Genomic DNA, 13,287 nt, shown 5'->3' with positions numbered 1-13,287 from the left:
CGTTGCAGGCCTTCATGCACATTGCTGACCTGCCTAGCAGGGGTATTGCTTTAAGTGCTGATGGGCGAGCCCGCCAGGCGCTCGGGAAAGCTCCTCCTTATGGTACGGTGGGTCTAAGTATAGATGAATGTCTGGAGTGAATCAACAGCTGCTGGTGCATTTGCAGAGGATGGCCAAGGAGTGCAGAGGCAGTAGTGCTTCAATCTTGCATTGTGCTGTGAGGATAAAGCCCTTGTTCAAAGCCCTTGTTCAGCAGCGCATCATGCATGATTACGAGGTCCAAGTCAATTTCGCCTTCGCGTGCGGCAGCATGCATGGAATTTGCCCGGAGTGGGGTCTCGTTGTGGCCAGTTAGTCCACCTATAAGGGCAGGAGAAAGAGTGCCCAGGCCAGAGGCCAGGAGTAAGAAAAGCATACCCGGTATTTTCCTCCCAAATGACCAGTCATCGAGGCCATCGACGCCCTCAGTCCTCTCCGAACTCACCTGAATCTCTGATATTGCCATTCTTGTTATCGCCAGTCCCCCCTATCGGCTCAAAAGAACCGCCCTAACCCTCCTCTCGCAAAATGCCGCTAAACGTCCGACCTCGCCTGCAATGGCCAGTTCCAAAGAAGCGCGATCAGGGTATAGACGTCGGGCACGCTATGGACTAATCTGTCCGCAGCCTGAGGGATTGTCGTCGTTTACGAGCTAGCGAATTGGTTAGCTGGGCACCCTGGCTCGTCAATGGCATTCTACACTTAGTAGGTATTGTGGACTGTGCGTTCTGTTCTTATCTAGGTAGTGTAAGTCATGAAGGTTCGTTTGAGTAATTCTAAGGCTTCGGGAGGATGTGCTGTTCTATTGAGTGTAAAGGCGTCGACGGCATTAGGTGCATCATGCTGTTTCGCACGGTTGAATACAGTGACTAGGCACTTACCATAACCTACACACCCACATACAAATGTCTAAGTAGCAAGCAAGCCCTAAAATCTGAGCTTCCGGAAGCCTCCACCAAACCCTAATTCCCACCGGCGCCTAACGTCCCGCCTCCCGGGGTCAAGCAAGCACAAGGCCCCTCTTTCATGCCCTCGTACCTACTCCGCTCTCTCTAGGAAGCCCATCGGCGTCATGGACCTCGACAAAATCTCCATCCTGAGCTTGCTCGTCATGCCTGTCGCATCCGGCTGCGCCTTCTACCTCCCTTACTACTTCTAGCGCCGCTAGATCCTTGCACCTTGTCATCCGCGCCTCCCGTCCTCTTGGGAACGAGCATATTCACCATGTCTGCTATGAGTGGTGCCGGTCGGGTTTGGCGTGAAATCATGTCACGGCAAATGCGGCGCTCGCGTTTACGTTTGCCTGACAGTTTGCTATGAGTATCGGGTGACGTAGCTAGTACGGCTGCCACTCCTGCCATAGTTATTGCGTCTCTGAGGTCATTTAACGGTATACAAGCGTCTGGACATATGAACAAAGATATTCGCATAGTATTGTGTTTGTAAACAAGGACAATATGGTACTGGAGAGTTCAATTTTACCTTGTAGAAATGATGTCCCCTGCCCGTGCTAGGCCATGGGTTAGAAAAAAACATGACTTTAGATTCTAGCTTGCTTATAAAGTGCCATGCACGCCGCTCAAGCTTACGTCTGGCCCGAAGACGTTAGGTAGGGCTGAGGGCTTGCGTAAGGGTCTTAGACGGCACCAACTGGACTATAGGTACGGGTAGATGACGGGCAATGCAACGGAGGGCACCATATAAACCACGGGCAAGCATAAACAATGGCATTGTTTGCCCCATGCACCGCTTAGAAAGCCATCCAGAATTTATGCCGAAAATTTATTGGAGACGGTTTCCCGTCAGAGTCGGTCAGACCCTTTGGTGGCGGAGTTGGGGCTGCAGGACCCTAGCTAGCGCGGCCCTAAGCCCCTGACAAGGCGCTGTAGGTATAACCTCATCATGCCCAGATCTTTTAGCTCTAGATAATAAGTCAGAAATATTGTTCATCAACACCCAAAGATGCAAATCAGTAAGTTCTTTCCATTCTCAAAATCTGCCCTCAAAATTCTCTCTCTCCATTATCGGCACCTGACAGCCCTGACGATTCGGCCCCCAACCGCTTCTCCACTTGGGCTAGACGACTTGGCGTATCACGATCAACACTCCCCAGCACAGCTCAGCTTAATCTCCACTGCAGAGTCAAACAGCCAAAGAAGAGATGCAGAGAAGAGTAAGCGCCGGGCTTGTTGACTTCGCCGCATCCTGCCAGAATTCTCACGAGTCACGCTCAGCCTCGCCCTCTTCCCCCGACTTTCTCCTGTCAGACTGAGCTCTGATCTTTTCTCCTGTCGCTGTCGCTGCCACCACCTGCACCCCTGGCCCTGTCCTTACCGTGAAACCTCTTCTCGATCCGGTCCACCTTCCTCAGCATCGACCGCTCCATCCCGCTCGGAGGTCTCCCACCAACAGCAGCCTCACTCACCTCCCGCCACCCCACGAAAACTCAACCTCCACAATCGACTGCAAGACCAAGCAAAAATGGCCGCCAAATGCTACGACCGCGACGGCAACGAGGACGTAACCCGAATCCCGTGCTCGCAGGACGAAGACCCCGCGCAATGCTGCGGCGAGGGCGAGTACTGCGCATCGAACGGGCTCTGCGGCCGCATCGAGGACGGCGACATGGGACTCTGGCAGAATACGTGCTCCGTGCAGGACTGGATTGACGGGAATGTCACGACTTGTCCGACGCAGTGTGCTAGTATACGCAGTACGTGCTCCGTATCCGTGTGGATATATGCTTGTTGAACTGGAGGAGGTGATGGGGGTTATGCGTATGACTGGATGCGATGCTAACAAGTGGCGAATGTAGATGGCGGAAACGGCGTCACAGCCTGCGGGAACGAGACATTCTGTTGCACGGGGTACGGCGGCTGCGACTGCAACAACTCGACGCAGACGTTCTCGATGGCGGCGGTGGAGTTTGTGGTCTCCAGTCTTTCGCCCGAGAGTACGAGTACCTCTATCTCTTCTAGTACCACAACATCAACATCCACGACGACATCGACGACAACCTCCACAGCAACACCCACAGATGGCTCCGACGCGGACTTGAGTTCCGACGCCAAGAGCTCTAGTCATCTCGGCGTAGGACTAGGTGTTGGTCTTGGTGTCGGCATCCCGCTCGTTCTTGGCGCGATCGCAGCGTTCTGGTTCCTGCGGCGGCGGAAGCGCGGGTCCCCGGTTCCTACGTCTGAGCCGAATTCCATGGAGGCGTTTGCGCCGACGCAGCAGGATAAGCATGTGGCTAATGTTTATGCGGATGCGAACCATGGTGCTGCGCAAGAGGGGTATGTCCAGCCGCAGGTGCAGCCGCATGCGCAGATGCAGGAGTTGCCGGCGACGAGGGAGCAGCATGGGCCGGCGGAGTTGCAGTAGGAGACGAAAAGAAGATTGATGGGTTGAGAGTATGGGGTAATAGAAGGTCGAGCTGGGCTGGTCGAATGCAGTTGGTGCGGCCATGAAGGGCCACTATGAATTTCTTAAGTATATAGTATAGTTATGTCATTATAATATCCACGTCAGTTATGTTAGTCAATACATTCATACATCACCACTTCCACTCCACATCACCACACAAATAACAAGGCAGACGGGTATCTAAAAAGCCGCAAACCCAACTAACCCCCCAACAAGCGGGAGAACACCCCGAATCGCATTCAGCACCCTCCAACGCGCAAACAACTCCTTAACCTCCTGCCCCGTCTTCTCCGTCGCAACATAGATCTCAGCAGCACGCTCATGCAGCGCATCGTTCGTCTTGGTCATCGCAAAGATTGTCCAGGGCACAATGCCAACCGTCAGCGCAGCAGCAGCGCTATACAGGTACACCGCGTTCTTGGGCGCCAGGACTTCAAGCGCCGCCGATTTGCCGGAGTGCACGGACCACGCGAGATATGCGAAGGCTGCGGCCGTGATTGCTGCGATGGGAGGGTTCTGGGCCTTGCCGCGCGCGTAGAGCTCGCTCCACTGTTTTGCGAGGAGGGGCGCGGGCGCGGAGTGTTTTTGTGCGGAGGCTTCGAGGGCCGGGATTGTGGCGTAGCTGTAGGCGAAGATGTTTCCTGGGCATGCCGTTAGTATGCTATGTTACCTAATTTGCGATTCGACTGCAGCTGCAGTAGCTGCCGTTGAGGTTGTGCGACGTGACGTACCAGCCAAGTATGCGGCTCCAGTGAGGCCGACGGCCTGGGCGACGCGGATAGGTGTAGGGAATTGGGACATTTTGAGTTGAGTTTTCTTGTGGGAAAGTTTGCTGAATTCTGGAGAGAGATCAGGAGCCATGGAGCTTCTTATAACCTTAACTCTGGACAGGCTGGGCCAAGCCAGGGACAGCGCTGGTGGGGGCCGAATTCGGTGACGTAAGGGATGTTGTTATCGGGTGACATTCTCTAGCGAGATCAGCCCATTCTTGCTAGACGGTCGTTTATACCACTTCAATTAGACTAAAAAAAAAATTGCTTTTTGCATCAGAGACTGACACGCTCGCCGACTGTCTCTCTCACGGTGGTCGGCCACATTTCTCCCGGTCGTGGAATCGCTGTGAGTGAGTCAGATCTGGAACGGAGAGCTCGTGGAAGTGGACTCGGGTGGATCTGAGGGCTCAGCGGAGGTTTGAGATCGGAGCTTGTAGGCGCTGACGCTGACTTGTTCCTGCCGCCATATATCTGCATGGCTTCACTGGAGTGATTTCTTACTTGGCTATAGCGGCTTGGGATGGATTCCTACTTGGGAAAGTCAACTCTCAACATTGTCAAGATGAGCTAGATATATTTTCTGGATTGAAGCGCGAAGTACCTCGATAGATTAGGCGATTTCCCTACCCATCTGGAAAAGTGGCAGAAATATATTTTGGCGACCGCGCCACTCGAAACGCTTAATTTCTTCCACGACTCTTTACACATCCGCGCCACCGTGTTTAGGTTACTAGATCTTGAAGGAGACAAGCCGACGATATGGATCCCATGGATTACCTTTCACCTTCTCGTACTGATCAGCTTTCCCCAGGTGTAAATGGACTCAATTTTGAGCGCGCCGACGCGACGCGTTATCCCGCACCCAGCGGATTGACAGGTCCAACCTTAGAAGAAAACGAATTCACATCAATTCCCCGCATTTAGTTCTATGCAGATTTCTAGATTCAATACTCAAATCGGACCCTCAGAAGTGAAATGGCCAGCGCAAAGTCGACCACCTCGGCAGACCTAGACGCCCTCAAGAGCGCAATCGACATCCTCTTGGAGACAAAACTCCGCCAAGTCCTGAAATCGCTCTGCGAGCAGGTCCCTGAAGCTCGCGACGAAGCTGCGAAAGACCGTCTCGTCGACAACAGCAAGAAACCCATCGTCCATCAGGAAGGAGAAGAAACGACGGTGTCGCAGCCAGAACCACGCGGAGTCAAAAGATCAGTTGCCCGGTACGCGTTTTGTCGGAATTGTAAGGAGGAGTTTGATGTTACGGAGAATCAGGAGGATAGTTGTCGATATCACCCAGGTACGTGCCCTAATCTCCATATTTGAGGGGGCTCGTGCTCATACTGACCTAGATAATGACCCCGAGCCTACCGGCGAAGATCTGTGAATAGACAACGGACTTCGGGGTCGACGACTCTATGATGGACGAGTCGCCTGAAAGTTGAGAATCTACCCGCTGTGAGGAGACGCTCGCAAGCAACCCGGTAGGGTGTGTGGTGGATTGGCACGTCGAGGGGCCATGGGAGCAGAAGCAGAAGCGCATTCGCGGTCGGCATTGGAGTTGTGAGCCTTGAGCTACTGGAAAGACCATCAGGAAACCTTGTGAGAATTACTTCTAGTAGATCAATTGTGATCATAGTGTACGAATAATGTGTTTAAAAAAGAAGAAATGGCTTACATGTATAGTTCGACCGAGCGTTAGCTTGCAAGTGGTCTACTGTAAAAGGACTGGAATAGCTAGATAAGGGATGCTTTTAGAACGGACAGAGAATTAGAGATTTTGCCTCATATTTTTGGCCCGGGGAAAGAGGGTCACCATCAAACAAAGGAACAAGCAGCATCACAGTAGCCATTGTTGATGCGACCCGACGCGTCTGCCGCGCGACACCCGATTGTACCACACAACAAACATCATCCGCACTGAACATTCAACTGCATAAATCAACAAGATACTCAGCAATGGCTACGACAACGACAGACGAGAACTTGGAGGTCCTGAAGACCGCAATCGACACGGTCTCCGAAGAAACGGCCCGGTGGTGCCTCAAGTCCATCTGCGAAAAGATCCCCGAAGCGCGCATGAGAGCCAGCTGGGTTTTGCTCGTCGATAGCAGGATAAATCGCGAGATCGGCATGTCTGACATCGATACCGACGCCTCTGACTGGAACTCGGATCTCACTACGGATCCTGAAGACTCTGGAGATATATCTGAGTCGGAAAGCGACGCTGAGAAAGACTTCGATGACAATGATTGTTCCGACCCTTGCTGCCAGCAAGTCCGTTTCGTGTCTCAGCGAGGGTTGGCTCGAACTGTCGGGAAGATCGTGCCTGTAGGACCCGCCCGGTCTCGCGAGGCCCAGCTGCTGTGGGCACACTCTGCTCTTTGAACTGTGTCGATACCCAAACAAGCGCCCTCTTGGCTTAGCCATATACGCCGACGCCATCAACAACAGAACCTGCCCCAGCGAAAGCATCGAAGCCAAACCTGAAACCGGAGCCGGAGCCACCGAAGAAGTCTCTAAAGCGAAAGGTCTCCCGATATGCTTTTTGCAGAAACTGCAAGGAAGAGTTCGATGTCACGGAGAACAAGAGCTATGCTTGCAAGTACCATCCAGGTAGGTCACCATCCTTGCATGTGCCATACTCGCCCATTTCTTATAACTTTGCTCGTTAAAGCGAAAAACTGATGGAAGTTGTGAAGATAACGAACCTGAGCCCACAGGCGACGAAATCTGGGTGGACAATGACTTTGGTGTTGACAACACAACACGGATGAGTTGGTTGTAGGGTACGAAGAATGTTGGGAATACTCATGCTGCCACGAGACGATGGAGAGTAATTCGATTGCTTGCGAGACGGGGTGGCATGTTGAGGGGCGACCTGAGCGGGAACTCAAGAGGGTGCGGACGTGGAATCATCAGCCGAGCTTGGATTGAAAATGGTTGCAGTGTGGTTCCTTGTTCATGGCCACGAAGGCTGCAAGATTTCTACTGCCGAACCTGAAAAGGTATGCGGAATAATTAGGCTGCCTCCATACGAGACTTATGACCTAACGGCGATGCGATCGCGCCTCCAGCATTTGGATGTTGGGTAAATGAACTGCTTATTAGCTCAACGTGGACTTGCATGTGGTCTAGCAACGGAAAAGGGTCCGCGTGGCATGCCAACATACTCAGCATCCGACGGTAACTAAGGTAATGGATTTGAAGATGACTAAATTGCCCACCTAAGCCACAGTCGGCTGGCCGTGCACTGTACCGTGAAGCAGCTTATCGATCTCATCATGCTATCAGTTGGTCTAGTTGGGTGATTGAAGGCCAAATTCCCCCGGAGCTAATTAAATCCACGGATCAGAATCCCTGCCCTGCCCTAGGCAGGTAGCGCCATGCATTGATCATATGTTTTAGGCCAGGCATATACCCCGGCTATGGATGGTATGGTATCATCCCAACGAAATGCGTATAACTACCCGTCTACCTATCCTCCGCAGCGTCTTCTCCTTCATAGACAGCATGGAAACAACCACAAGCAAAATGACCCAATTCCAACTCCAGCACATAAACGATACAGACTTCCCACCTCTAATATCTGCCCTATGGGAGTCCTTTGAGAACCCACCGCAAGGCCTTTTACGGCTCTTCATGCCAATCCTCAACAACGACCGCGAAACAAGCTTACAGACGTGCATCACTACCCAACGAGAAGAATACCACCGCGAGCAACCACACTGCACCTGGATAAAGATCGTCGACACACAAGCCGACAACCGCATTGCCGCCGCAGCGAAATGGTACTTCTACGACGATAACCCCTACGACGAGCACAGCGAGGTCCTGGTCGCGGATTGGTATCCTGAGGGTGTATCTTGGGAGTTCGCGACGCAGGCTGTGAGGCTGTTTGAGAGGCCGAGGGGGGAGATGGCGAGGAGGGGGCATGCTTGTACGCCTACCTATTCTACTACCATCCCTCCATTGCTATTGACAAGCGCCTAATGCTAATTTGGATAGTCCTCCACATTGCCTTCACGCTCCCAGCCTACCGCAACCGCGGCCTCGGCCGGATGTTCATGGAATGGGGTCTTCGAATCGCGGACGAGCGCGGACTTGAAGCGTGGCTCGACGCTTCTGAATTTGGGGTCCCGCTGTACGAGAAGTTTGGATTCCGCCGGATCCTCGTGAATAAGGTGCAGCCTGTTCCGGAGAGGGAGTTATCGGATAAGGGGAAAAAGGAGTGGGAAGAGTGTGAGAGGGTCATGCTGCCGATTGAGTATACGGTTATGTGGAGGCCGAAGAGGGGGCGCCATGAAGAGGCTAAGATGGTGCTGCCGTGGGTAGAGGAGAAGAAGAGGGATGGGTGGTGTAGAGTTAATTGAGGCGGGAAGTGGTTATTGAGCTTGATGGACCAGAGTCTTTTGTTTTTGATGTAGCCGTTATGTACACTAGTCACACTATCAGCAAAAAACATAAAATGAACTCCATAATCCGACTTTGATAGGTGTAGCGCATCCTAGCCATGGCTTGCTCTGACACCGACAATTGTCTCAATAATTGGCCCGGTATACACATGGCGGGCACGTACAAAGTAGTACACCACACTCAGCAGGATCACGCTGACCGTACCGACAACACTAAAGTTCATAGTTTCCAGAGTGACAGAGTTGGTTGTCGGCCAAAAGCTAAAGAAGACAGCAATGAGCGCGTAGACGATGGCAAATATGTTGATTAATACGCCCCAAATGCCAGGGACATGGAACGGGCCCCAGACGAGCTTTGCACCAATGGTATTGACCGGCTCATCGGCGATAGACTCGGCATCAGATGCTAAGAGCGACGTAGCTGTGGTAGATATGTCGTTTGTCAAACGTCTCCATAGGAGTAAAACTGCGACGAGTATATATGACAGGTATAGCCCCGAGATGGACATGGCGCAGAGTTGATTGAACGCAACAGCCGAGCCAATTGGTATCAGCGCAAGCAGAGCGGAGACGACTGTTGTTAGCAGCACCGACCACACGGGGATAGTTGTTGACCTTGAGACGCGGCTCCAAAGCCTCCAACCAGGGACGCCACGGTCGCGGGAGAAGGACCAGAATTGACGGGATGTCGCGGCCATCATACCGGTCGACGAGCAAATGCAGACAGTAATGATGATGGAGGTCATGGCTGCTGCGCCTCCAACCGAGCCTGTGCCGTTCAGGAAGATCTCCATGAAGGGGTATCCAGTTGGCGAGGCGAGTGCTGTATCAAGATCTCCGAGGCAGAAGAGCACAGCGAGAAGCATGCCAAAACCCAGTGAACCGTTAATTGCGACGCTGAGGAGGATGGATCGGGGAACGACGATGGTCGCATTTTCGATTTCCTCGGACATCTAGAGCAGCAGATCAGTAAACTCTTCAGCCCCGACCTCGACATGGTTGGCGTACATGGACAGCAGCGTCACCCCCCGCAAACGCAAAAACGCACCCAATTAGCCCGACAAAAAAGGATAGGCCATCGGACGACCAACCGCCTTGATTGACGAACTGGGCAAACACATCCCTTGCCGAGCTCTTTTCCGCCAGTGACACCAGCGGAATCAAGACGGCAAAGAAGCCTAGCAGATGGATAGTAAGCATCAGGGTCTCGAACTTGGGAAGCACGCCTCGCCCGGCGATATTAACTGCCAGCGCAAACGCGACAACAGCCCAGTAGTAGAAGGTTGCATGCCAGGATGCGGGGATGTAGTCCGGGTGTGTCAAAACTGCCACTCCTTGAATCATCGTGCCTGTGAGATAGCATGCCGTGGCAAAGGTCGCTTGCCAACCGATCACGGTGAGCCAGCCTGAGCTGTTAGTCGGAGATAAACGTTTGGCTGGGAAAAGAGAGTACCGGATATGTAACTAAGGAACTTGACGCTCGACCGAGGCGCAAGCATGGACACCCAATGATACTGGCCGCCTGAGGTTGGTGCCCTAGTAATGGCATCTCAGCTACCTACTATAGGCATAATGCTCTCGGCACAAAGTAGGGACGGACGTACATCGACGCCAACTCGGACAGAACTACAAAGACACAAGCGGTACCTAACCAGACGAAGATGAAGCCGTATACTGCTCCAGCCGGACCACCACTGTTCACTTTATGTAAGCGTTGTCTTCCATTTTTGGGAAGTAAACAAAGAGATTCGGAAGGACAAATCATACTTTGTCAGAGGCTGGAGGAACAAACTATGCCATTGGTTAGCACTTTGTTTTTTAAGCGCCGGAGAGATTAGATCACCATACCAAGTAAGCCCTTCCCAAGTGACAAGAATCGTACAGCTAAACCCAAGCATTGACAGCAGCCCAAAGTTGCGCTGAAATCACCCGTCACTGACAAGCTTCCTAGGTCGATCGTCCAGCTACTCACGCGAAGAATCGGCTTCTTGCCCAAACGCGCCAGATGAACATCATCTCTCTTCTTCTCGCTCCTGCAGCCCGAGTGTCCTACAATCTGAGGATCGCTGTATCGATGGGGTTCCTTCTCGTGCGCTGCCATAGACATGGTTGGAATGTAGTGTAGCAAAAGCGAGTCGGTCGAGAGAGGCGAGGGGAGAAACTCGGCAGAACGAGGACTTTAAACGAAAAGAACAGGGTCAAATCCCTGACCCCACTGATAAGTTAGAGTAGTATAGCCAACCCGTTGAATGGCGGGATGTCGGTGCCGTCCCGTCCCCTCATTCTTATTAGGGCTAGAACGGGCTACTGGGACAGGGGTCCTTGGAACAACGTAGCAACGCGTGGTTTCAGTTCAATCTTGGGCGGAGAAATAGCTACCGTCGGCTTCGGGGTCGCATGAGAACCCTGCAGGGCCTCAATGTGGGTAATCCTTGGCCGTAGTTGATCGTATGATTTGGGAGGATCTCAGTCAACGTGATAGGTCAGTCCAGAGCTACACCAAGGACTAACTGTCCCCTTGGGATTAAATACCTGATTTCAGGGTGCAGCTTCTGAGCCAGGGGTTAGAGCAACCATGATATCTTGCATAGGACAGAGTATCAGTCCGCGGTTCGTCTGGCGGGGTGCCCTCGGATCGATCAGGCCTGTAGGATGACTAGGCTTGCAAATGATAAATCTAAGCTGGTGGCAGCTTTCCTGTAATACGCGGCTGTCTGTTGTCAGATAGGTCAAAGGTACCTGTAGAAAAGTATCACCCTTCCCCCTTGCCAAACTATCGTACTTTTCTCCCATGACCTTCCGCTTTAAAATGGCTTCAGCCGGATATCGCTCATCCTTCTGGCGATACTCCTCGTCGGTACCGTAATTGTGGACGAAGAAATCCTTCAAGAACCCGCCCCAAGGAACAACGTGAGTCACAACGCGATCGCACAAGTTCCAGACGATCTTTTCCTTGTCAAGGTTACGTGACCAATCCCGACCATGCCAAAACGGGTTGTGAAAGTGCAGTTCGAGGATGAGGCTGGAGGGTTTAATAGACCCCGAAGAAAAGAAGGTCGCTACAGTGTTAATCCAGTCTTCCATCTTCTCGTTGTAGCTCTCGCTGTTGGGTCGATGTAGCCAATGGAACACCTAGCGGATGTGGCGAAGGTGCTCCCACGAGTAAGTCGGTAGCTGAGATAGAAACCGTGGGTTTTGAGGAGCCCCCGGCTCTTCGGGAGCAGGAAGCTCTCTTTCTTGATACCAGATCTCAAAGGCATTTTGGCTCCAGTAGATAGATAACGCGAGTTGGCGGATGGCCTTGCATAGTAGGAATAAAGCGTGCGGTATGCTATCCTCACAAGGAAACACGGTGGAAAAAGCTGCATGAGTGGAGGGTTAGTAGACGTTACCGCAATTCTGTGCTCCGATAGCTACCCCAGAACATCGGAAAAGCCTGCAGTTTACGGGCATAAAGCGCATATAGGAGGATCGAGACATCAGATGCCGAGGAGCAATTAGTCCAGAATACTCAAGGATGCGAAGTTGAAGTTCCACTGGGAGCTCCAGAATTGGGAAAGTTCCTTTGAGGTCTGGGGTTGAGTACCGGGTCTTGTGGCGGACCGTCGTCATAATCATGTGTTGGATTTCAAGATCTTTATCCGAGCCCATGCGGATTGACAGTTCCTTTAGCCGAGGTAGATCATGGAGAGGAGCGAGGAATGCGGCCGCTGTCTCTCTAGACGCTGCACCGCATATCAAACGGACCTCAAGCCGATCGTCTTGCGTGTTGTATGTCGCCAACTTGGAGCAGATAAGCCGCCAGGCCGGCAAATTACCCCCCAACTGCAGTTGAGCATCCTTCTGCACGATATCCAGTACCTCTCTGTGGCAGTCTCTGTGTAACCTGTTGATTACCGGCCCCGTCCGAAACTCGCAATGTTGGGTGCCAATGTTTATGAAAATTGACCTCAACGACTGCCAGCCCAGAGGGCTGAAGTTGAGGAGAGTTCTCAAACCATTCCAATAGGAGTCGTGCCAAAACACCAGTGTATTTTCGGAAAATATGAGTCGCCGGACGTCTTCAGATACTGCACGAGACACATAGATTAACCAATTGGGGATGGAACCATTATATTCCTCCAGGTCTACCTCAATAATCCTTTGTTCGCGCGACGACCATTCCCCAGGAAAGCAAGACAGACTAATTGGGAAGTTCCCGCTGTATATACCCAGCAAGTTATAGATTCGCCGGCGAACGTTGTAAGGGAGACGAAGAAGCAAAGGCACCGGTTGGGGTTGTTCTGCTATTTTCGAGCGTGGAGGTTGTCGGGATGAGTTTGCTGGGATTTCCTGAAGCTGGAATTGGCGGGGTCGCGGCTGCTAGCCCATGCTCGACCCTATGATGCAGGTGTGCCTCCTCAAGTTGGCGGCTTTCAGACACGTAGTGGACTTGACAAGTGTTGGGCCAGTCTGGCAACTCATTGGTGGTTGAGTCTCGGTTGGTGTTTCATGGAGATGAGGATGTTGGACCCTTCTTGGACCCTTGATAGCCAGGCAGCAAAATTGTTGATTAGCCACAAACTCAGCATTCAGCGATAGGGCGACTTTGGGATTCAAAGCGCACCGATTTTTTTGCTTTCGAGGCATTGTCAAACAAA

General features: G+C 52.3%; 7 protein-coding genes across 7 annotated transcripts; 3 read left to right on the top strand and 4 right to left on the bottom strand.

The window, feature by feature from the left end:
- The first annotated feature begins 1,952 nt into the window (after positions 1-1,952).
- On the top strand, positions 1,953-3,520 carry BDW74DRAFT_158744 (uncharacterized protein). The gene is made up of 2 exons (XM_073725361.1): positions 1,953-2,752; positions 2,855-3,520. Exons 1-2 carry the CDS (start codon positions 2,521-2,523, stop codon positions 3,418-3,420), a joined length of 798 nt encoding a protein of 265 aa, XP_073580912.1. The 5' UTR covers positions 1,953-2,520; the 3' UTR covers positions 3,421-3,520.
- A 122-nt stretch (positions 3,521-3,642) lies between these two features.
- On the bottom strand, positions 3,643-4,263 carry BDW74DRAFT_169671 (DUF1772 domain-containing protein; the record flags this gene model as incomplete). Its single annotated transcript, XM_073727031.1, has 2 exons — positions 3,643-4,103; positions 4,194-4,263. The coding sequence occupies 2 exons, from the start codon at positions 4,261-4,263 to the stop codon at positions 3,643-3,645; spliced, it is 531 nt and encodes a 176-aa protein (XP_073580911.1).
- Positions 4,264-5,210: 947 nt separating this feature from the next.
- Positions 5,211-5,619, top strand: BDW74DRAFT_181032 (uncharacterized protein; the record flags this gene model as incomplete). The annotated part of the gene is made up of 2 exons (XM_073729899.1): positions 5,211-5,532; positions 5,585-5,619. 2 exons carry the CDS (start codon positions 5,211-5,213, stop codon positions 5,617-5,619), a joined length of 357 nt encoding a protein of 118 aa, XP_073580910.1.
- A 411-nt stretch (positions 5,620-6,030) lies between these two features.
- BDW74DRAFT_65309 (uncharacterized protein) lies at positions 6,031-7,013 on the bottom strand. Its single transcript, XM_073733378.1, has 2 exons — positions 6,944-7,013; positions 6,031-6,876 (listed from the first exon to the last, which is right to left on the bottom strand). Exon 2 carries the CDS (start codon positions 6,705-6,707, stop codon positions 6,186-6,188), a length of 522 nt encoding a protein of 173 aa, XP_073580909.1. The 5' UTR covers positions 6,708-6,876; positions 6,944-7,013; the 3' UTR covers positions 6,031-6,185.
- A 753-nt stretch (positions 7,014-7,766) lies between these two features.
- On the top strand, positions 7,767-8,605 carry BDW74DRAFT_181030 (putative GNAT family acetyltransferase; the record flags this gene model as incomplete). The annotated part of the gene is made up of 2 exons (XM_073729898.1): positions 7,767-8,172; positions 8,241-8,605. The coding sequence occupies 2 exons, from the start codon at positions 7,767-7,769 to the stop codon at positions 8,603-8,605; spliced, it is 771 nt and encodes a 256-aa protein (XP_073580908.1).
- BDW74DRAFT_65116 (putative GABA permease) lies at positions 8,483-10,936 on the bottom strand. Its single transcript, XM_073733376.1, has 7 exons — positions 10,620-10,936; positions 10,496-10,566; positions 10,415-10,438; positions 10,252-10,341; positions 10,101-10,183; positions 9,656-10,053; positions 8,483-9,600 (listed from the first exon to the last, which is right to left on the bottom strand). Exons 1-7 carry the CDS (start codon positions 10,752-10,754, stop codon positions 8,740-8,742), a joined length of 1,662 nt encoding a protein of 553 aa, XP_073580907.1. The 5' UTR covers positions 10,755-10,936; the 3' UTR covers positions 8,483-8,739.
- BDW74DRAFT_65130 (uncharacterized protein) lies at positions 10,724-11,878 on the bottom strand. Its single transcript, XM_073733377.1, has 2 exons — positions 11,180-11,878; positions 10,724-11,112 (listed from the first exon to the last, which is right to left on the bottom strand). The coding sequence occupies exon 1, from the start codon at positions 11,729-11,731 to the stop codon at positions 11,186-11,188; it is 546 nt and encodes a 181-aa protein (XP_073580906.1). The 5' UTR covers positions 11,732-11,878; the 3' UTR covers positions 10,724-11,112; positions 11,180-11,185.
- Between the last annotated feature and the right edge of the window lie 1,409 nt (positions 11,879-13,287).

The sequence above is a fragment of the Aspergillus multicolor genome, assembly GCF_047715735.1.
Source record: "Aspergillus multicolor strain CBS 133.54 unplaced genomic scaffold BDW74scaffold_25, whole genome shotgun sequence".
Taxonomy (NCBI): Eukaryota; Fungi; Ascomycota; class Eurotiomycetes; order Eurotiales; family Aspergillaceae; genus Aspergillus; species Aspergillus multicolor.
Note: the sequence above shows the minus strand (reverse complement) of the source record. Positions and strands in the feature narration are given on the sequence as shown.

Bases quoted from the DNA above. Each gene is read 5' to 3' on its own strand.
- BDW74DRAFT_65130 (XM_073733377.1), bottom strand. From the start codon at position 11,731: ATGGAAGACTGGATTAACACTGTAGCGACCTTCTTTTCTTCGGGGTCT.
- BDW74DRAFT_65309 (XM_073733378.1), bottom strand. From the start codon at position 6,707: ATGCTTTCGCTGGGGCAGGTTCTGTTGTTGATGGCGTCGGCGTATATG.
- BDW74DRAFT_65116 (XM_073733376.1), bottom strand. From the start codon at position 10,754: ATGTCTATGGCAGCGCACGAGAAGGAACCCCATCGATACAGCGATCCT. The intron at 10,567-10,619 runs GTGAGTAGCTGG...GGGTGATTTCAG, and splicing joins GCAAGAAGCCGATTCTTCGC to CGCAACTTTGGGCTGCTGTC. The intron at 10,054-10,100 runs GTACTCTCTTTT...CTAACAGCTCAG, and splicing joins GTTCCTTAGTTACATATCCG to GCTGGCTCACCGTGATCGGT.
- BDW74DRAFT_158744 (XM_073725361.1), top strand. From the start codon at position 2,521: ATGGCCGCCAAATGCTACGACCGCGACGGCAACGAGGACGTAACCCGA. The intron at 2,753-2,854 runs GTACGTGCTCCG...TGGCGAATGTAG, and splicing joins GCAGTGTGCTAGTATACGCA to ATGGCGGAAACGGCGTCACA.